At 39.1% G+C, this 22,856-nt stretch overlaps 2 protein-coding genes across 2 annotated transcripts; both read right to left on the bottom strand.

The window, feature by feature from the left end:
• Window positions 1-473: 473 nt before the first annotated feature.
• On the bottom strand, window positions 474-1,346 carry LOC110182901 (general odorant-binding protein 57b-like). Its single transcript, XM_020951058.2, has 2 exons — window positions 981-1,346; window positions 474-923 (listed from the first exon to the last, which is right to left on the bottom strand). The coding sequence occupies exons 1-2, from the start codon at window positions 1,041-1,043 to the stop codon at window positions 492-494; spliced, it is 495 nt and encodes a 164-aa protein (XP_020806717.2). The 5' UTR covers window positions 1,044-1,346; the 3' UTR covers window positions 474-491.
• On the bottom strand, window positions 1,069-1,659 carry Obp57c (Odorant-binding protein 57c). Its single transcript, XM_020951059.2, has 2 exons — window positions 1,602-1,659; window positions 1,069-1,540 (listed from the first exon to the last, which is right to left on the bottom strand). The coding sequence occupies exons 1-2, from the start codon at window positions 1,653-1,655 to the stop codon at window positions 1,127-1,129; spliced, it is 468 nt and encodes a 155-aa protein (XP_020806718.2). The 5' UTR covers window positions 1,656-1,659; the 3' UTR covers window positions 1,069-1,126.
• Window positions 1,660-22,856: the final 21,197 nt, after the last annotated feature.

Raw genomic sequence — 22,856 nt, 5'->3', positions numbered from 1 at the left:
CACAATAACAATGGCAGCGGCATCAACAGCAGCTGCAACAATGCAACATGACAACTTCCGTTGCATTCGCCTGCCGGCACAAAGGAAAGCGACAAAAAGTCGCACACAAACAAACACTCATACGCCCCGTGGAACGGGCGAATGGAAAACTGTAACGGAATCGCATTGTATGGGGGGGGGAAATGTTTTTTCCTGTAAATGGGACCGACAAAGCGACACACACACACTTGGCAAATCGGAGGCGGTACTGGAGAAATATGGCAACCAGTATCTGGCCGATATTTAGTATGTTAAATCAATTATTTTGCTATGTGTTTACCTGCTGCGTCATTGCTGGGCATAGCAATGCAATTAATTGGATTCCATTTGGATCGTTTTGATTTGATTCAAACGCCCCGTGGCCCGCCCCGTGCAATTCCATTTGATTATGCAAATCAGCTTGCAAAATGCATCGAGCTTATTAATGCCTGTACTTTTATACTAATTAAAATTTATTGCCCCAACTGGGTGGTGAGTTCGAGAAGCTCTTCTTCTTCGTCTTCTTCTAGAGTTTCCACATATTCCACATAATCAAGGCTTTGAATATCGGCCTTGAGAACGCAAATAACCAGTTTAAAGGCGTAGGAGCAAGGCTCTTCGTTGGCCTGATCCATGCACTTGGTAATATCCTCCGATGCCTCACTGCTGACATTCATCTGCTTCAAATCCATTTTGCCCTGATCATTTAGCCACTTTTCTGATTGTTTTTCCATCAGGCATTTCACATGGCATTTGTACTTCAACTCCACAGTTTCATTTAGCACATTTTCTACATTATCGAACTCGGAAAAGTTTTCGTATTCCTCTGGGGAAATATTATTCTTCTGTCGGCACTCCTCTTCTCCTTCCAGGCTCCCATCAAGGAATTCAAATGCGTCGAGAGTCTAGGAAAGCCATTAAAATAAAGCAAAGTATTGCAATTGCTAATTGCTTATTCCAACCTTAGCCAAGCCTATTAAAGCCAGGCTTAGTGCAGCAAAAAGTGCCAGTCTGTTGATGAGCATTGTGCAAGTGAAACTATCAGTTGGATGCTGTTTTCACACTTATTTATAATTTAGGTTGAGTTGATAAACCAGTTTTTGCTTGATTATTCATTTAGTTTGTTTGTCGACACGTTTAGGTTCTGGTCTGTTACTTCATCGTTCTGTTTGATATTTTCCGACAGACAGCGAACCATCTGGAAGGAGTACTCGCATCTGTCCTCCTCCTGGTCATGGAGCTCCTTACAATAATAAAGAACATCCCGAATCTGCTCGTTCAGCGGCTCAATTTTATCCAGCGAGTCCACATCCAGATAGCCATTGGAGTCTAGGATGTTGCCTTTTTCGCCCAAGCAATAGATGAAGCACTTGTATCTTGCATCTACGTTGTCCAGATCCTCCTCGTCGTCCTCCTCCTCGGACCTTCTCTGCTCAATGAGTTCCTGGAACTCGGCTTGGCTTATGTTATTAGCGGTGAGACAATCCGTTACAAAAGTCGTCTCCTCCAGAATGGGAACAGCCTTCACAGGGCGAGGAAAACTTTAAGATTCTATTCTCTTTGAGGTGAAAACTCAGCTTTACCTGGGAAAACTCCAAGACGACAGTCAAGACCAATACAACCCCTAGCTTCAGCATTATCGCACAACTCTGAGAATCTTCTTCAAGATGAAAATGGACATAGGTTACCCTGTAGCCGTCAACGCTTCACTTTAAACTGGTAACTGGAGAAAAGCAGTTTGGAAATTTATATAAACCGGCCAGAGGTCTATTTTTATTGTGATCGCAATCAAGTTAACAAATTAATTGCCAGCAACTAGTTGCTGGGTATAACATAGCCCTGATGGGAATGCGAGAGCGACCTCTCGTGCATTTAATTGAGTTTCGCTCGGAACTCGGAACTGTAACAAGATCAGATTGATCAGTGATTGATTTGATTTTTCAACGGCCATGGTCAAGTGTTTTTTGTTTTTCCCCTGACATAGTCAAAGTACAAAAGCAAAATACAGAGTGGAAAGGCCCACGTAAATTTCGTTTTATACGCAGTGAAATTCGCATAACATTTCCTGTCAACATATTTTGCAACACTTTTGCTGCAAAAATGAAGCGACAACTGCAGCGGCAGGAGCAACACAAAGCGACAAATTGCGATGACAGAAGGGGGTTCGTTGCGGAATGGGAAACTGGGGAGCGGGAAGCCGGGAAACCGGGAAAGCGGGAAAGCGGGGTATGGGGGAATGTGGAATGGCATTCCTAACTATGCAACCCCATGCAACTCCAGACAACAAATGAAAATTCCAAGAATATTCACATTCGCAGTGAGTTTTGGCTTTTGCGGCCGGGACTTTGTCTGCTTCTGCTTTTCGGGTTCCCCGCCAAACCGCTTGTCGCGTTGTTTACTTTGGTTATTTACGGCCTGAACAAATTTTTGCCGGGTTTCTTTCTTTCTTTTCACGCTGCATACTTTGGCCGGTTGCCAAAAAGGAAATATGTGTTGGGAAAATTACAAATTTTTATGGTCATCGCTAGGTGCTAAACTGTGTCCTCGGCCGACCCGGCCTGTCGTTTCCACTCCTGTCAACTCCAGCTGCATAATTGCGATGCCATTTCTCAGCCCATCAATTTTTGATGTTTAATGGAAATTTTCCACGTTTCCATGGAACATTCTCGTTATTTACGCCTTTAATTTGGCTGAAATTTTGATTATGTTGTGGCAGGATAGGCGGCCTTCGTCGGCGGTAATTAGGCCCATGAAAAACTCATACCCAAATGGGCTTTCCCAGTTTAGTCAGTTGCATAATTTAGGAATCAGCAAGCACAGAATAAATAGTGAAAAACTATAGAGTTTAAAAGGATTTTAAAGTATTTCAAGGATTTTAATGTGCTCACACAAATAATTTTTTAGCTTAGTCAAGTTTCCTTGAAGGTTACAAAAAATGAAAAGCAACAAACACAACTCTCGCTCTTTTTTGACAGCTACTGCCATTTATTAAACACGTCAGAAAAGGGGGGAAGCCGGTGAAGTTTCTTCGCCCCTTTATCCAGCTGTTGCCTGTGCTACGACTACCTCGCTACCGGAAAAGTTGCCACAACAAAGAAAAACTAAGGGAAAAATATGTGTAAAAAGTTTCTGCTGCTTTGCGTAATAAAAATAAATAGTAAGTGACTTCAATATGCATGTCACGTATTTTGCATGCACTTTGATGCCACGCCCACACTCCCATACATTTTGGCACGTGCACAATGGAAACACAATGGAATTTCTGGAAAAATGCGAAATATGCGTAGGGGGCTGGCAGGGGAGGGATCATTGCTTAACCGAAGGATTTTCTACAGACCCCTTGACTTCCCAAGACAATGCAACAAATTAATGGCCAAAATCCTGGCGCTTGCTAACGACAATGACCAGGTTGCATATTTCTCTCAGGAACAAAGGACCTCCAAGGAGTTTACATTTATCAATTAGTGGGAAATGGAGGGCAGTGCAGGCAGCTGCCAAGTTCATTGCAATAACAGTTAGGAGCCATCTCCTAGCCACTCGGGTGTGAATCGCTCCTGCAAGACAAACACAGGGAGGGAGACTGAGACTCACATCCTGGGGAGTTGCAAGTGCAAGTGCCAGGCAGCTGCATCTTTGGCTGGCAGAAAGCGGGGTGGGGCAGAGCAAGGCAAACCCACTTCCCTGGCGGTAATTACAAAATTTTTTAATTAAATGTTAAGCGCGGAATGGAGGACTTTAAGCGCTCATAACTGCGACGGGGCACGCTTTAAGTTCCTCTGCAAATGGGACTTGACTCGCAGATGAGTTCTCCGTATCCGTCGGACTTTGGCAATTTTTCGTGGCTTTCCGTGAGATTTGCACGCCTGGCTGCATTTGGTGAGTAATTCTCCTCCTCCGCCAGGAAGAGGGCTTACACATGGCTTTCAGTATCTGCTGGATATATGTTGGGGTTGTTGGGTTATGTCGCATTAAGCTCTCCTAAGTTATTCATAGATATCACATTTGATGATCCAATAATTACATAGTCCACTTTTTATATAATTTAAACAGGCACTTTGGAGTTTTATATTTTCTGGGCATATTTTACTTCACATTTAGATTTTCTCCTCACAAAAAGGGTGCCAATTCTTCGCATATATATCCTTAGTCCTTTTATTTTTTGTGGCCACCAACTGGAGAGCTTAAAGTTTGGGCTTAGTGCAAGCTTGTGTGCGAATAGTTTTGTCGTATTTGCAGAGCTGGACGAAGGACGAAGGACGATGGGAAGGCGAAGAGAAAGCGTTTCGTTAACTAAAAATAAACCGAGTGTTAAACGTGGCTTACACACTGGCCATTTTTATTGCCGGCGTGGTCTGTCAGCCGTGAATAATCGCATTAGTTGTGAAATTAAAAATTACAAAATAGAATAGATAAATCCGGGCATGGCTCGCTGGCTGGCTATCTGGCTTGAGGTAAGCCTTTTGTTGGCCCAAAGGCAGAACTATTAACTCAGTCCGCCTCCATAAATTCGATTAAAACGTCCTTTTTTCGGTGCTGTGGGGGTATGTGTATGTCCAGGGTCTTACTGCTAATTGAATTGCCGAGTCGAAAGGGAATTAGTTAAGCCCCTTCTGGGGGTTAATGTGCTGGAAGTTGCCCCGAACCGAAGGCGAGGGGTTCAAAGGTGGGTCAGTTACTTTTTTACGGTCGTGGAAATCTCATTACTCTTTAGTAGGTTAACATGCTTGGTGAGATTTTCCATCTAAACTGACAGCCCTGGCCACTTATGCAAGCTTATTATTCCCAACTTTTCAGAGCGGATGTCTCAACATGCCAACTCCTATCCCTCAGGAATGCTGGACTCTTTATTTCCTGCACAGGAAACAAAATTATGTCCCATAAAATGTATTTAATTAAATCTTTCTTTATTAAATGCAATGATAGTTTAAGCCACGTTAATAATAATAAACAATTCTTCATCATATTGATACAAAATCCTTAAGATGTCAGTCTTGCTCTCTCTGGGTAATATTCATAACCTTTTTTTGCTCTCTGTACATATCGAGTCCTCCATATTTTATTCAGTGCATCTGACCAAGATGACACAATGATGATGACGTCAATGCCTCCTTGGCTGCCAAGTCCTGGCTTGGTCCTGGTGTAAATTTAAATCCAATCTCATAGCAACCAAGAGGCAGCAGCAGCAAAAAGATGAAACGAGAGCCAAGAACTCAAATCAATTTCTTTTGTGTGACATTTGAACGGTTTCAAATGATTTTCAATTGTTGTTGCATTGACAATTCAGTAAACCAAACCAAACCGTAGCGAAGTCTTCTTATGAATCAGCCCCCTTCACACCTTATATACTTTTTATGTATGTACTATATGGCACAATGATATTGACTTTGTCCGTATGAGCTTCATAATCCGATTTTCGTGTTAAATGATTCTCTTTCTTTGGCGCTCGGGCGCTGCCCTCGACTTCAACTTTGACTCCACGCCGTTGACGTTGGGTTCAATAAACATTCTCACAGGTGACTGCCTGTATTGTGTATTAAATTCCAACACTTAACCCCTTTGACTTCAGCTGTCTGCTGTGGAATGGGCGACTCATTACTTGAGTGCTGCTGCCACTGCTGCCACTGCTGCTGCCTTTTTGTGGCAATTTTCGAGTGCGCTTTCTGCAGTTTTTAACTTGAAACAACAACAACGGGCGACTCGACGAGTCCTTCTCGTGGTCCTCGTCATTTTTCTTCCTTCAGCTCTCGGCTCCTGCAGCAGGTGCACGTTGCTGCCCCGTTTTGTTTGCTGCAAAGTGCGCACCCAGCGTCATTGATGCTGACGTTGATGTTGCTCTAGCTGTTGCTGCTTCTGTAGCTGTAGCTGTTGTTGTTGTCGTCAAGCTGCCACTTGTCACATGGCAACAGTTTAGTTTTCAACACACACATACACCACCCCCACACACTCACTTGAGAGCAAGTGCCGGCTCAAGTTGCACTCTTACATGCAGCAAACGGAAATCAACGCAGTGCGCCCAGTCGCCGGGCCAAATGAATAGAGCAAAGGCCCCACCCATCGCCTGGGCCACCCACTGGAGCCACCTCCCCACTTCCCCCCCAGCAAGCCCACTTAAAGTCTGGTGGCAGTCAAAGGTCGCCGTTTATGTTGTCGAGCTGCCTTGCGGCTCAAAGATGTGGGTCTTCTGGAACTGTGCTTTGCGTGGGAGCACCTTGTGAAATGAATTTATTTGTAAAAAGAAAAACTACTAACCAATACCGAAGGTAATTATACAAATATAAATAAATATTAACATTGTAAATAAAATAGATATAAATATGTTGAGAGGCCTACGAAAATGTGAGATGAAGTTATTCATTGAAAATCATGAACTTTTATCCTAAGATCATCGTATATGTTAGTTTAAATGAAGGTATCGCCTGATTCAAGGTTTCAACGAAATATCTAAATAATTCTTTAATTAAATATCGACATTAAATGAAATAATTATAATCCTCTAAAAGCTTAACAGGGTATCCTTTAGGCTTCATATAATCCTCACTTAAAGCATTGTTTTTTCTGCTGTGCCACTTTTCGTTCCTTTCTGGCTGGCTGCCTCCACTCGCCTGACTGGCTCATGTCGAAAGGTCATTGGAACAGTAAACTGACTGCCAGCTCGCTTCCTGCCAGCTGACTGCTGACTGCCACATAATATAGTATGCTGGCAAATAAAATTGGTCACTCTTGCAGGCCACACTTGGCGAGTCCGGCCCCCGAGATGGGCCAATTTTGAATGCAGACAAGCCGCAAGCGATTGTTGCTCCACTCTCCGTCTTCGTCCTGAAGTTGTGTGCATTCTTAATAATTTTGTTATTTCGGGGCAACATCTGGAACTTAAGTCCGAGAAATTGTGTACGTAATTTGTGGAAATATTAGAAAAATCCTAGCAAGGAGACAAAACAAATTGCTAAAAACAATTTGTCTTCACTTAGGGCTCCTTTGGCTTGTAAACATTTATTCATTTATTTGTTTTTATATATATTCTTCGTGCTGTTTGTCTTTTGGCAAAAGGAGAGTCCTGCGGGGCAATTGCACTTTAATTCTTTAAAATGAAAACTTTCTGTGATAAAACAGGGATGGATGGAGGTAGGTAGTAGGATGGATGCGAAAATATAATTGCATCAAAGGATTTTCTTTCCGCTGTACACTAAGGAATATATTTTGTTTTTGATAGGAATCAAAGAAAACTCATAGTCTTAATTTCTGAAGATTAAAATCAAATCATTTACTTTCAAAACTAAACCTTAAATTTTAATTGAGGAAAGTTTTCTTAGCTGTATAGTCTGGAGCATTATTATAATTAGATATTTTATATCTTTCTCATCCTTTAATAGCTCTTATAAAGCAAAAGGTTGTCCAAATTTGAGCCCCAGCAGGCAGCATAAACATCTGATGTGCATTTTCCGAGTGCATAAAGTCTTACGCCCACCCACCCCCCGGATCACGCCCATTAGCCGCCTTAGCCACTTTCCTTTCTTGGGGCTGGCACAATATTTGTGTACATGTGTGCACTGTTGCATAAGTTGTAAAAATAACCTGCTGCCGCACTTGCCAGCAAGCACACATGGAAAATATTTAGTTTCGATACGCTGCCTTTGGGCCAAACTCATTTAAATGCAAATTTTTAGCCAAGACCTCCGGACGGGACCGGGATCGGGACCGGGACCGGGCCCGGACTCAAATTACATGCTGGAGATGCATAAAATTTAATAACTGCTTTCAAGTACCAAGTATTTAGCCTTTGTTTGTGGCACGACCAGACACTGCACCGTAAGCTGTCGCAAAAGAAAACCGACTCGGCGATGCACTTTGTGAAATTATGCATAAATACTTGATGAAGATGGGCGAGTGTTGACCCCATGCCGGGGGCAGCTCTTGAACCCAACCCGCTGCCTGCCCGGGGGCCACGGAGTACCTTGCCTTTCGGCATCAAAAGTGTGAAAAGAATTTTAAATGTGTGCAATTACTCAAAAGGGCGGGACACATACTCACCTTTTTGAGTTGACCAGATTTATGTGGCCGCCCAGGATGCTACTCCTGACCAACAGCCCGGGTTAACACCACCGGCATATCTGAGTCCCTGGTCCTTCCTGCTGCAGCTATTCCTCGGCTAATGTCCTCAATCCGTTGGCACTTGGAGTCCTTGTCTCTGCCTCCCATATCCTCGCATCGTTGTGCGCTGCTCTTGTCTGCCGCTTCATGACAAATGTTTTTGTTTACCCCAACATAATTCTTTTGTGATTGATGTGCTTCCTTCTTCACCTCGCTCGCCAGCTCGGGATCCCTGCAATTTTTCCCCCTTTTTTTGTTTGCATAGGCAGGCTGTCGTTCACATTCTGAGTACGTATATGTTCATATATATAATTTTTGTCGCCTCGTCCTGTGACACTTGCAATAATTCGCAGCCAGAGGAGTCTGGGTCATTCTGCGAGTTCAGAGTCTTTGCACTTAGTGCGGGTTTATCTCAGGTGCTCATGTAGGTGATGTGTTTATGTTTATAACTCGAGCTGCAGTTCATAAAGTACCCCTGATATGCACTGGCATTACACTGCCATTAAATCACTTTATATTTATTTTTCAAATCGAAATGGAGATATATCATTGCCCCTCTAGCACTTCTCCTTCCTTTGAGCTTGACGTTATGCCAGAAATTGAAATTGCAGCCGGAACTGTCAAAGAATTCTCACAATACTCTCATCAAATGCGAATGACTTAAGCAAAACTTGCGCCCCAACAGGCCAAAAGTTAATTTAAAACTTGTTGGCAACACAAAAAGAGACTGGAAAAACGGAGATTTATAAGAGCTGACAAGTTTTCGACAGTTGCTGATGAATATTTTTCAATTTTCTATTGAGTTCCATTTGAGATCTGAAGATATTTTCAAAAAAATCTATCCACTAGCTCATCTTACCTTTGGCAATTATACATTTTTATCGCGAAACTCTTAAAGTTCTCCTCAAAGGAGGTAAAAAGTGAGAGCGCGGAATAGGTAAGGGGAGAGGGACCCTCCTTTGCGTAAATTGACGGCACATTTCCGTGGCAATCTTCGGATCCTGCACCCTTCTAAGCTGTTAAAACAACTGACAACCGCAGAAGTAGTGCGACTTTTACTACGCTGCCGGCTTCCGATTTTCCAGCAGCACTTTTCCCCCCCGCACGCTCCGCTGGGAAGCAACTTTTTCGCTTCCGGCGACAGCCGCCAGTCGACGACAGTTGTTGAAAAGTCGGCAGCGTCATTCCCGTTCGCAGGATCCGCAGGACCAACCCCGTTTTCTGTTGTTGATGTGCATTTGGCACTTGTTGTAATTGCTCCGCTTTCACGAAAACCATCTAAGACAAAGGGCCAAGACGGGACGCCGCGTCATTGAATGGTCTTACGTCCGTCGACGTCTTCCCCTCGTCTGCGATAAGCCAAAGTCGAGTTAAAGTCCGTTTCGGGCAGCTCGTTGCGGAATTTATTACAGAATTCCATTAACTCGCGCTGCGGGCATTGTTCGCCGCCGCAAAACTATGCAAATAAGCTGGGAATTTATTATGTAATGCAAGCGCCGAGCGGCGAGCGATGAGCAGCACCGCCCGCTGCACTTAGGCGCAGCTCCTGGAAAAGGATGGTCCCGGGGTGGCGTGGTCAAGTGGCTGTAACCGCACATCAGCGAGCTGGTTAGCTCTTAGCCTGGCCTAATTTCGTGCTGCCTGCCTTCCGCTGAAAGCTTTGGTTTTTCTCGGCCTTTTACCGCTCCCACCACCAATTACAATCATAATCCCGAAAGCAGCAGATCTGTAAGCTTTAATCTCGAGTTTTTATTTTTGGCATTCATTTTCAGCAATAACTTCTCTTTGAATATTTTCCATCAACTTCCGCATTTAATGGCGATTTCCGGTGGCAGTTGTGCTGCTTTCTTTCCAAATGAAGTGCAATTTATGCAAGGCTACAAAATGCAAATAATTTCAACGAAAATTTTTATTTCGGCCATAAAGAGTGTTAACCCATTCAGAGGCGGGTTAAACGGCTGTAAGCAGCAAGTGTCAGCCGGGCAATTCCCCCCGATTACTGCCATGCCCGGGGGGCGGACAGGGAAGATGCTGCTCGATTTATGCATCGGCAACAACAAAAAACTGCATGCAAACATATATTTATATGGTCTGCGCCCCCAGCTGTGCCTGTCCCTGTCTCTGTCTCTGTTTCTGTCTCTGTCTTCGTCTCGACAGCCGTCTCTGTCTGGCCCACTGTAGCCGTCCCTTTCTGCTGCTGTGAATGCATGGCATGCATAAATTCGTAACTTGACCGCTTTTAAGTTGCATAAATTCTCGAATCCAAAGTGACAACAGCACAAAATGCTGTTGTTGATTGTTGTTCCCACACTGCAAGAAAATTCGAGTCCGTAGTACTAGATTATCGTGGTCAGAAAATGTAATATCTTTTCCAAGTTATGTTTTTTTGAGGGAGATTTTGTTGAGCTCCATAGTGACTGCCATCGATTAAGCTGTTAATTCAGATCAAGAATATTTATAGATTTAAAGACTCTTAACTGACTCCTTTACTGCGTTTCTAGCTTCTGACTGAATTTATAATACCCTGAAAGGGTAGAAAACAGTCTTCGATTTAAAATAGATCTAGCATACATGGCGTATACTTAACTTGAAAACACTTAAATTAAGTATACGCCATGTGTGTATTAAGGAAGAATAGTTATAGAAAGTATAAATTTAAGAAGTTGTAGTTAAAAAGCAATTCAATTCAATTTTAAGATCGAATGTGAAATTGATAATAACTAAGCTTCAAATATTCGATATCTTAGTTAAATTTATAGGGTCGGAAATGACTCCTTCACTGCTTTCAAAGCTTCTGACAAAATGTATAATACCTTGCAAGGGTAGCTCTACAGATAATTCTAAACCTAATATAAATATTATTATTTAAATTGTCTCACAAATTATATTTGTTATATGAATGGAGATCTATTAACTTACAAGAAATATAACTGTAAAGAAACTTTATTTAATATTTCAATGTTTTTAGCACTGTTGGTGTGATATAACTTTATGGAAATTAGTACTCTCTAAGTATAAATATTTTTTTTCTCTGTACATTGTTTCTGCTTTTGCTCATGCTAATATTGTTGTTGTTGTTGTTGCTTTTTTTGTGTTGTTGCTTTTGTTGTTGTTGTTGCTTCTGTTCTCCAGTTGGCCATTGCGTTGATGATAAGCTTTACGCGTTGCCCGCTCCATTGTGACGTGTGTGTGTGAGTGTGTGTGTGTGAGTGAGTGCGCTTGCACACACAGTGTGTATGTATATGTGTGCAGGAGAAGAAAGATGGCCGCTTTGATCCGTGTTGATAACAGAGGCCACACCACTGCAGCACCGGAAATGGCCGGAAAAAAGGGCGAAAGGGAATTGTGTGGATTATGCGACAACTGCAGCGGGCAGCGTTCAAGTGTCAACAGTACGCGGACCCCCATGGCCAGTGGGCGATGCAACTAGGTGCACGAAAGGGTAAGATATAGGAGAAAGGGAACGGGCAGAGGCATCGCGAACAATGGCCACCGTTTTTTCAGTTAGTCTGCGTTTAGTTGTTGACTCGTTGACGGCTGACGCTTCACCTTTTTCACACCATCACATCCACCATCGGCACCCAGTGACAGTCACTCGTTTTCGTCCCGGCTTCCACTCGACGCCTTTACCCGGTTTTCCCAGATCGTGCAGGTATTTTTCCGACTTGGTTTGGGTGGAAACACCTCCGCAGGTAATGCAAAATGTTCTGGCTAGTCTCATCAATGTTTCCGACTCTCTGTTTGTTAACAAATAAAATTATTCCCAGGCGAACGAGCAGAGTCAAAGGTACAGAGAGGTAAAACTAAAGCATCAGGAAAATATTGTATTTTTAGAGAGCTATTAGTTACGAAAGCCTCAGAGCGTTGCAATAAAATTTCCTTTTAAGAATATTTGATTTTGGATGTATATTTTGTTCTTGAAAATTAAGAAACAAATTCAAACTCTACCCCCTCTTTGGTTGATAGCAAAGAACTCTTAAGGAGTCGAAATCCAAGTAGATAGATATATTTTGTATCCGTGCAGAAGAAGAGCTCCTCGTGCATTGGCATTTGAGTTTGCCTCGGACAAAGGAGGAGCTTAACTGAAAAAAGAAGTTTGCGCTGCTTACTGAAGCGCAACAGTCATCGGCTCAGCCTAGACTAGAGTTTGGAGTCTCTTCTCGGTTTTTTGTTCTTGTTAGCCTGCTCACCTGCCGGAGCGCATTTTAATTTGATACCTTCATTTGGATGCTCCGCGCAGCCCAACTCAAACAAAAGGAGCTGCGAACTGGCGGGACTCGCACCTGCTGCAGGTGCTTACTCCGGTTCCAAGCGGCGGCGGCCAAAAATGCGGGGGAAACTTCGCTCTTAAGTTGCTTAAAAAGTTGTCACAGTGCTTAAGCTGTCCTCAAAAAGCCGCCCACTCCCACTGGGGCCATTTCCACCCATTTTCCAGCTGCAGTTGAGTGCAAATGAGCCCGGACAGTGAGCATCAAAATTTTCTGTCGCTGACTTGCAGCTGCTTTTTATTGCAGTTTCAGGCACTCCCCGGTTCCCGATCCTTGTGCTCCTTGTGCTCCATCTGCAAAACGCTCCTTTTGTCTTAGTTTCTTTCGCTCGCTTTGCCAGCATTTATTTATTTTTATTTCCAGCTCCAGCTTCGTCCTCTTGTTGCTGCAACTTTTGGTTTACTTTCTGTTATTGCGTAATTGTTGATAACTTGCAAAAGTTGCGAATGCCCTGCCGAAGGAGTTCCCAAGTCCGGTCAAAAGGCTTTTGAAATCAAAGAAACGGATAGTTGATTCAATCACGAGTAAGGGTATTTTCCAAGCGACCCCTTGGAGGTATTTCCTTTGAACAGTTGCTACCGCTTTAGCTTTTGTGTTACTTAAACGTGCTATGGCATTAAACTTTTGCAATATTATTAAAGTCCACTTCCCTACACAGAAATGGCAGTTAGAGATTAGAAAATGTCATTATTGGTCAAGCAAAGTGCTCAGAAAGCGATCGCCGGGTACTGCCATAAAAATTGAAGAGTTTACACATTTTTGTTTTCTTATGCAAGTTACACATTACGATTTTAAAATATATACTATCTTTGACAATCATTGGCCATCGTATGCTTACAAGAAAACCTAAAATATGTGAATTTTTCGTATATTAAATCAATATTTTTATATGCTAATTTTTTGGGAAATCCAAAGTTTTTCAAATAGCTTAACTAAGCCAAAAATGCATTAATTTCAATTCGGAAAGCGTTTTTATAGGGCAAACAAATCTGTATACCAAGTTTTTTAAATTAAAAACATTTCAAATTTCCTCAAATTTTGACAATTTTGAAAAAATTTTAAAAACTTATTTTTTGACCGGACATGGCTAGATCAACTCAGCGTTTAGTGCTGATCAAGAATATATATGATGTATAGGGTCGGAAATAGCTCCTTCACTGTTTTAAAAGCTTCTGACTGAATTTAAAATAACCGAAAATGGTATAAAATAATCTTCGGTTTTAGATATAGCTAGCATACATGGCGTATACTTAACTTGAAACCCCTAAAATTAAGTATACGCCATGTGTGTATTATGGAAAATGGTCTAGAAATGTATAAAGATAAGTTGTTCAAGTTATAAAACAAGATTAGCGATTTAATTTAAGACATTGACGGAAATCGATCATAACTAAGCTTCAGATATTCGATATTTATAAATATTTTTTTCTATTAAAATTATTCGCAAATCAGAGATTAAAAAACTCATAACTAAGCCAAAAATACATTAATTTAAATTCGGAAAACTGTCTGATGTTAGTTTTAATATTTAAATATCGATTTCTGTGAATTGAAATCGAGTTAGCAATAGTGATTGTATGTTAGCAAATAAAGGCTTTAAAAATCCAATAAAATGAAAGATTTTTTTTCTTTGTGTTCTTATAATTGTGCATTCTTGCCCCATTTCGATTTTGATTTCGCTTTGAGTGCGGCAGCCTTCTCCTTCGCCTTCGACCTTCGAACCGCCCGCCCCTCCGACCCACTCGTGGGCCAAGCGCACTCACTCAAAGTGCTCCTTTGGCGCAATTTCATCACAATTTGGGTCAATTACACGCACTTGTCCAATTGAATATGCATGTGTGTGCCAGGGAGCGAGTGTGCGTGTGCGTATGTGAGTGGGGAGTGTGTTCTTCCGTTGGAATTTGTTTGATTACCGACGACCTTCGACCCCTCGCAGGCACTTTTTGCCGGGGCAGCTGCCGTCGTTTGTTGTTCTCGCCGCTCGGTCGGTCGGGCGTCAGCTTGAAATTAGCATATAAGTGCGGCACACATTGGTGCGTTCAATCAACTTAATGAGCCGCTCCATCGAGCATTCGGCCGCGCTTGTGTGCCTGGATTATGACAGAGTGGCCGCGCTAAGAGAGCCATAAATCCTGTCAGCTACTGGCTAAGAGAGCACTCAATAAATCACAAATATGGTACATATGCGTGGCCTGGGAGGGGGCAATATAATGGGCACGGGCGGAGAATATTTAACCCGCATTTTTGGCTAGTTTATCCACCGAAAATTACAAAATAAAGCCACAGAAATCAACATTAAATGCAGTTTCGAAGCCACAAAAAAAAGGACCCTGACAAAGGACTTGTCTGAAAAACACAACAAAACGACACTGCGGCGAGAGGCGAGTGCGAATAATTACTATGGCCATATAACTGCATTGGCAGGCTAGTCGGCAAAAAAATCCGGGCACCACAGACCGACCGACCGGCTGCTGTCGAAAAAAAGCCGAAATAAAAAACAATAACGAATGTCCTTCTGCCGGGCGGCTGCGGTAAATGCTGACAGTGTCCTGCCTTCTGCATCCTGCGCCTTGCAGCCTGCTGCTGTGAAGCCCCAATGATCGATGTCGTATTGTCAGTTTCATAAAAATTCAAACAGCCCGACCAGCTCAGCTCAGCTGCATCAGCCGGGGACACGCAGGACACTGAGGACACTGAGGACACTGAGGACACTGAGGACACTGGGACATCCTGGACATTGAGGACATCGAGGACATTCGCTGCCCCCCAACTGGGCGGAAAATGCTTTTGTCAAAAGGCTTAAACTGCCAGCCACGAAGCGGGCAGCCCTTTGACCTCGCCCTGGGTCGGTACCAACTCCACTTCCTTGCTTTATTGTTTGCCATTGATGCCCAGCTCCCGGACAAAAAAGCAAAAGCAAAAGCAAAAGGAGCGAGCGCTGTAAAATGCAATAAATTAAACAATATCTGCGCCAAATTGCTGCCGCATTCGATAGGTGCGAGTTGTGGGGTTCGTTGGGATTTCCACTGATGCTTTTGGCATTTAACAATTTTTATGCGGCCCGAGACTGCTGCTTCCTCGTTTTATTTTTAAATGCTTTTCCTTTTTGTTTTCCGTTTCGATTTTTATTTTTTGCTATTTCTGCGGTTAAGCCCTGCCACGCCCACGCATCGGCGAACACCGCTTGTCCAGTGTCCCTATCTGGGCCAATAACTTCTGGATGCAATTCCTCATACGCAGTGGGGTGCCAGGGGGTGGAAATGCAGCATCGGGACATGCCACTGCCACTGCCACTGCCGATGCCGACAGGACATGACTAACAGCCAACAACAGCCGCAGGACCGGGGCAACCGCAAGGCGAAGCCATTTAATTCAATCAAAGACATAGCTGCAACAATGACAGCCAAGACAATGCGATCCGGAAATTCCACTTCTTGCCAGCAACTACACAATGGGATATCCTCACACCATATGGGACAAATGTTTTCGTTGAATTTTATGATGAAGCATTTGACGGTGGTTAATGTGCAATCAAGGTAGAAGTTAAGAAAAAATCAATATAAACCATTCATTAAGAGTTTAGCATTAAATTCATTGACTTTCTTCTTAAAGGACTTTTAAATAAAAATCAGCTTATACGATTTACATTTTCAAGCTCTCAAAATAAAGGTTAAAATATAATATTCATTTCCAGTTCATTACACAAATTCTACGTGAAATAAGTAACCAGGTACCGACATAGCTTCTCGGCCAAAACTCATTGGCTGTTGCTAACTTAATTGCAATTGCCAGGAACAGCAGGAGCAGCAGGAGAGGCAGCAATATATGACAGCGGTGACCAGGAACACACACAGGCGGGATAAAATCAGCGACAGGACCTTCCCGTTTGTGATTCTGGGCCTACGGTCACCCGCGGCCGTTGGCATTTATCGGAGCTGTCAGTTTGCATTGAGAGCAAAGGTCTCATAATGCTGTCAATGCAATTAATTGTAGAATACACACACCTGGGTTGGTCTTAAATTACAATTATAAAACTTTAAATCCAAGCTTATTGATCGATGTGGATAATCCACACTTGTAAGAGAATAATTTTAGTAATGAATTTGTAGGTATACAATTTTTGAATTCCTACATTAATTTGTTTTCAGCTATCTACGGACTAAATATTCTAATTACTACAATTTTTGGTATAAAATTTGTTTTATGGGTAGTAAAATATTCATATAAAAATATAGTTAATATCGATTAAGAAAAGGTATTGCACCTTCAGATAAAAGCTTAAATGAAAGTGAAGAAGTCATTTCCGATCCTATAAATAAAGCATTAACAGGAGAATCTTTTCAGCTATATCCGGCCAAACAATTTTTTTTTAGAAAGTTTCCATTTTTTGAAAGAAAAAAGTGTTTACATCCTTAAAATTTTCAAAAAACAGCAAAACAATCACATTTTAAATGGATTACGCATTTTTGTTAACCTGCTATATTTATTTATATTATAATACCACAATTTGATCGGCCAAAGTTAAAAAAATTCATAACCAAGCCAAAAACACATTAATTTCCATTCGGAATGCATTTCTATGTTAGTTTTTATCACGTTAATAAATCTGCATACTCAGTTTGACATTTAAAGAGATTCAATTTTTATCGAATTTTTGGCAATTTTAATGATGTAACCCCTTATAAAAATTTTAAAATTTGGAAAATTTGGAAAAAAATAGATTTCGACCAGACATAGCTGGATCGACTCTCCTGTTAATGCTGATCAAGAATATATATGATTTATAGGGTCGGAAATGACTCCTTCGCAGCGTAACAAGCTTCAGAAACTAATTAGAATACCACTTTTTGTCAATATTTATTTATATTATAATACCACAATTTGATCGGCCAATGTTTAAAAAATTCATAACTAAGCCAAAAATGAATTAATTTTAACTCGGAAAGCTTTCCTGTATTATATTTAAGCAGGGTAATAAAACTGCATACTCGGAAATGACTCCTTCGCAGCGTAACAAGCTTCAGAAACAAATTAAAATACCACTTTTTGTCAATATTTATTGATATTATCATACCACAATTTGATCGGCCAATGTTTAAAAAATTCATAACTAAGCCAAAAATGAACTAATTTTAATTCGGAAAGCTTTCCTGTATTATATTTAAGCAGGGTAATAAAACTGCATACTCGGAAATGACTCCTTCGCAGCGTAACAAGCTTCAGAAACTAATTAGAATACCACTTTTTTGTCATTATTTATTTATATATAATACCACAATTTGATCGACCAATGCTTAAAAAATTCATAACTAAGCCAAAAATGCAATAATTTTAACTCGGAAAGCTTTCCTGTATTATATTTAAGCAGGGTAATAAAACTGCATACTCGGAAATGACTCCTTCGCAGCGTAACAAGCTTCAGAAACAAATTAGAATACCACTTTTTGTCAATATTTATTGATATTATCATACCACAATTTGATCGGCCAATGTTTAAAAAATTCATAACTAAGCCAAAAATGAACTAATTTTAATTCGGAAAGCTTTCCTGTATTATATTTAAGCAGGGTAATAAAACTGCATACTCGGAAATGACTCCTTCGCAGCGTAACAAGCTTCAGAAACAAATTAGAATACCACTTTTTGTCAATAATTACTTATATTTTTATACCAAAATTTTTCGACCAATCAAAGTTTAAAAAATGCATAACTAAGCCAAAAACGCATTAATTTCCATTCGGAATGCATTCCTATGTTCGTTTTTATCACGTTTATAAATCTGCATACTCAGTTTGACATTTAAAGAGATTCAATTTTTATCGAATTTTTGGCAATTTTAATGATGTAACCCCTTATAAAAATTTTAAAATTTGGAAAATTTTGAAAAAAATAGATTTCGACCAGACATAGCTGGATCGACTCTCCTGTTAATGCTGATCAAGAATATATATGATTTATAGGGTCGGAAATGACTCTTTCGCAGCGTAACAAGCTTCAGAAACAAATTAAAATACCACTTTTTGTCATTATTTATTTATATTATAATACCACAATTTGATCGACCAATGTTTAAAAAATTCATAACTAAGCCAAAAATGAACTAATTTTTATTTGGAAAGCTTTTCTGTATTATATTTAAGCAGGGTAATAAAACTGCATACTCGGAAATGACTCCTTCGCAGCGTAACAAGCTTCAGAAACAAATTAGAATACCACTTTTTGTCAATAATTACTTATATTTTTATACCAAAATTTTTCGACCAATCAAAGTTTAAAAAATGCATAACTAAGCCAAAAACGCATTAATTTCCATTCGGAATGCATTCCTATGTTCGTTTTTATCACGTTTATAAATCTGCATACTCAGTTTGACATTTAAAGAGATTCAATTTTTATCGAATTTTTGGCAATTTTAATGATGTAACCCCTTATAAAAATTTTAAAATTTGGAAAATTTGGAAAAAAATAGATTTCGACCAGACATAGCTGGATCGACTCTCCTGTTAATGCTGATCAAGAATATATATGATTTATAGGGTCGGAAATGACTCCTTCGCAGCGTAACAAGCTTCAGAAACTAATTAGAATACCACTTTTTTGTCATTATTTATTTATATATAATACCACAATTTGATCGACCAAAGCTTAAAAAATTCATAACTAAGCCAAAAATGCAATAATTTTAACTCGGAAAGCTTTCCTGTATTATATTTAAGCAGGGTAATAAAACTGCATACTCGGAAATGACTCCTTCGCAGCGTAACAAGCTTCAGAAACAAATTAGAATACCACTTTTTAGTCAATATTTATTGATATTATCATACCACAATTTGATCGGCCAATGTTTAAAAAATTCATAACTAAGCCAAAAACGCATTAATTTCCATTCGGAATGCATTCCTATGTTCGTTTTTATCACGTTTATAAATCTGCATACTCAGTTTGACATTTAAAGAGATTCAATTTTTATCGAATTTTTGGCAATTTTAATGATGTAACCCCTTATAAAAATTTTAAAATTTGGAAAATTTGGAAAAAAATAGATTTCGACCAGACATAGCTGGATCGACTCTCCTGTTAATGCTGATCAAGAATATATATGATTTATAGGGTCGGAAATGACTCCTTCGCAGCGTAACAAGCTTCAGAAACAAATTAGAATACCACCTTTTGTCAATAATTACTTATATTTTTATACCAAAATTTTTCGACCAATCAAAGTTTAAAAAATGCATAACTAAGCCAAAACCGCATTAATTTCCATTCGGAATGCATTCCTATGTTCGTTTTTATCACGTTTATAAATCTGCATACTCAGTTTGACATTTAAAGAGATTCAATTTTTATCGAATTTTTGGCAATTTTAATGATGTAACCCCTTATAAAAATTTTAAAATTTGGAAAATTTGGAAAAAAATAGATTTCGACCAGACATAGCTGGATCGACTCTCCTGTTAATGCTGATCAAGAATATATATGATTTATAGGGTCGGAAATGACTCCTTCGCAGCGTAACAAGCTTCAGAAACAAATTAGAATACCACCTTTTGTCAATAATTACTTATATTTTTATACCAAAATTTTTCGACCAATCAAAGTTTAAAAAATGCATAACTAAGCCAAAACCGCATTAATTTCCATTCGGAATGCATTCCTATGTTCGTTTTTATCACGTTTATAAATCTGCATACTCAGTTTGACATTTAAAGAGATTCAATTTTTATCGAATTTTTGGCAATTTATAAAAATTTAAAAATTTGGAAAATTTGGAAAAAAATAGATTTCGACCAGACATAGCTGGATCGACTCTCCTGTTAATGCTGATCAAGAATATATATGATTTATAGGGTCGGAAATGACTCCTTCGCAGCGTAACAAGCTTCAGAAACTAATTAGAATACCACTTTTTTGTCATTATTTATTTATATTATAATACCACAATTTGATCGACCAAAGTTTAAAAAATTCATAACTAAGCCAAAAATGAATTAATTTTAACTCGGAAAGCTTTCCTGTATTATATTTAAGCAGGGTAATAAAACTGCATACTCGGAAATGACTCCTTCGCAGCGTAACAAGCTTCAGAAACTAATTAGAATACCACTTTTTTGTCATTATTTATTTATATATAATACCACAATTTGATCGACCAAAGCTTAAAAAATTCATAACTAAGCCAAAAATGCAATAATTTTAACTCGGAAAGCTTTCCTGTATTATATTTAAGCAGGGTAATAAAACTGCATACTCGGAAATGACTCCTTCGCAGCGTAACAAGCTTCAGAAACTAATTAGAATACCACTTTTTAGTCAATATTTATTGATATTATCATACCAATTTTGATCGGCCAATGTTTAAAAAATTCATAACTAAGCCAAAAATGAACTAATTTTAGTTCGGAAAGCTTTCCTGTATTATATTTAAGCAGGGTAATAAAACTGCATACTCGGAAATGACTCCTTCGCAGCGTAACAAGCTTCAGAAACAAATTAGAATACCACTTTTTGTCAATAATTACTTATATTTTTATACCAAAATTTTTCGACCAATCAAAGTTTAAAAAATGCATAACTAAGCCAAAAACGCATTAATTTCCATTCGGAATGCATTCCTATGTTCGTTTTTATCACGTTTATAAATCTGCATACTCAGTTTGACATTTAAAGAGATTAAATTTTTATCGAATTTTTGGCAATTTTAATGATGTAACCCCTTATAAAAATTTTAAAATTTGGAAAATTTGGAAAAAAATAGATTTCGACCAGACATAGCTGGATCGACTCTCCTGTTAATGCTGATCAAGAATATATATGATTTATAGGGTCGGAAATGACTCCTTCGCAGCGTAACAAGCTTCAGAAACAAATTAGAATACCACTTTTTTGTCAATATTTATTGATATTATCATACCACAATTTGATCGGCCAATGTTTAAAAAATTCATAACTAAGCCAAAAATGAAATAATTTTAATTCGGAAAGCTTTCCTGTATTATATTTAAGCAGGGTAATAAAACTGCATACTCGGAAATGACTCCTTCGCAGCGTAACAAGCTTCAGAAACAAATTAGAATACCACCTTTTGTCAATAATTACTTATATTTTTATACCAAAATTTTTCGACCAATCAAAGTTTAAAAAATGCATAACTAAGCCAAAACCGCATTAATTTCCATTCGGAATGCATTCCTATGTTCGTTTTTATCACGTTTATAAATCTGCATACTCAGTTTGACATTTAAAGAGATTCAATTTTTATCGAATTTTTGGCAATTTTAATGATGTAACCCCTTATAAAAATTTTAAAATTTGGAAAATTTGGAAAAAAATAGATTTCGACCAGACATAGCTGGATCGACTCTCCTGTTAATGCTGATCAAGAATATATATGATTTATAGGGTCGGAAATGACTCCTTCGCAGCGTAACAAGCTTCAGAAACAAATTAGAATACCACTTTTTAGTCAATATTTATTGATATTATCATACCACAATTTGATCGGCCAATGTTTAAAAAATTCATAACTAAGCCAAAAATGAACTAATTTTAATTCGGAAAGCTTTCCTGTATTATATTTAAGCAGGGTAATAAAACTGCATACTCGGAAATGACTCCTTGGCAGCGTAACAAGCTTCAGAAACAAATTAGAATACCACCTTTTGTCAATAATTACTTATATTTTTATACCAAAATTTTTCGACCAATCAAAGTTTAAAAAATGCATAACTAAGCCAAAAACGCATTAATTTCCATTCGGAATGCATTCCTATGTTCGTTTTTATCACGTTTATAAATCTGCATACTCAGTTTGACATTTAAAGAGATTCAATTTTTATCGAATTTTTGGCAATTTTAATGATGTAACCCCTTATAAAAATTTTAAAATTTGGAAAATTTGGAAAAAAATAGATTTCGACCAGACATAGCTGGATCGACTCTCCTGTTAATGCTGATCAAGAATATATATGATTTATAGGGTCGGAAATGACTCCTTCGCAGCGTAACAAGCTTCAGAAACTAATTAGAATACCACTTTTTTGTCATTATTTATTTATATATAATACCACAATTTGATCGACCAAAGTTTAAAAAATTCATAACTAAGCCAAAAATGCAATAATTTTAACTCGGAAAGCTTTCCTGTATTATATTTAAGCAGGGTAATAAAACTGCATACTCGGAAATGACTCCTTCGCAGCGTAACAAGCTTCAGAAACTAATTAGAATACCACTTTTTAGTCAATATTTATTGATATTATCATACCACAATTTGATCGGCCAATGTTTAAAAAATTCATAACTAAGCCAAAAATGAACTAATTTTAATTCGGAAAGCTTTCCTGTATTATATTTAAGCAGGGTAATAAAACTGCATACTCGGAAATGACTCCTTCGCAGCGTAACAAGCTTCAGAAACAAATTAGAATACCACTTTTTGTCAATAATTACTTATATTTTTATACCAAAATTTTTCGACCAATC

The sequence above is a fragment of the Drosophila serrata genome, unplaced genomic scaffold (genome assembly GCF_035046125.1).
Source record: "Drosophila serrata isolate PLE 108 unplaced genomic scaffold, ASM3504612v1 contig_184, whole genome shotgun sequence".
Lineage (NCBI taxonomy): Eukaryota > Metazoa > Arthropoda > Insecta > Diptera > Drosophilidae > Drosophila > Drosophila serrata.
Note: the sequence above shows the minus strand (reverse complement) of the source record. Positions and strands in the feature narration are given on the sequence as shown.

Excerpts from the sequence above, each read along its gene's own strand:
- LOC110182901 (XM_020951058.2), bottom strand. The coding sequence starts at position 1,043 with ATGCTCATCAACAGACTGGCACTTTTTGCTGCACTAAGCCTGGCTTTA. Across the intron at positions 924-980 it reads CTTTAATAGGCTTGGCTAAG|ACTCTCGACGCATTTGAATT; the intron begins GTTGGAATAAGC and ends TGGCTTTCCTAG.
- Obp57c (XM_020951059.2), bottom strand. The coding sequence starts at position 1,655 with ATGCTGAAGCTAGGGGTTGTATTGGTCTTGACTGTCGTCTTGGAGTTT. Across the intron at positions 1,541-1,601 it reads TCGTCTTGGAGTTTTCCCAG|GCTGTTCCCATTCTGGAGGA; the intron begins GTAAAGCTGAGT and ends CGCCCTGTGAAG.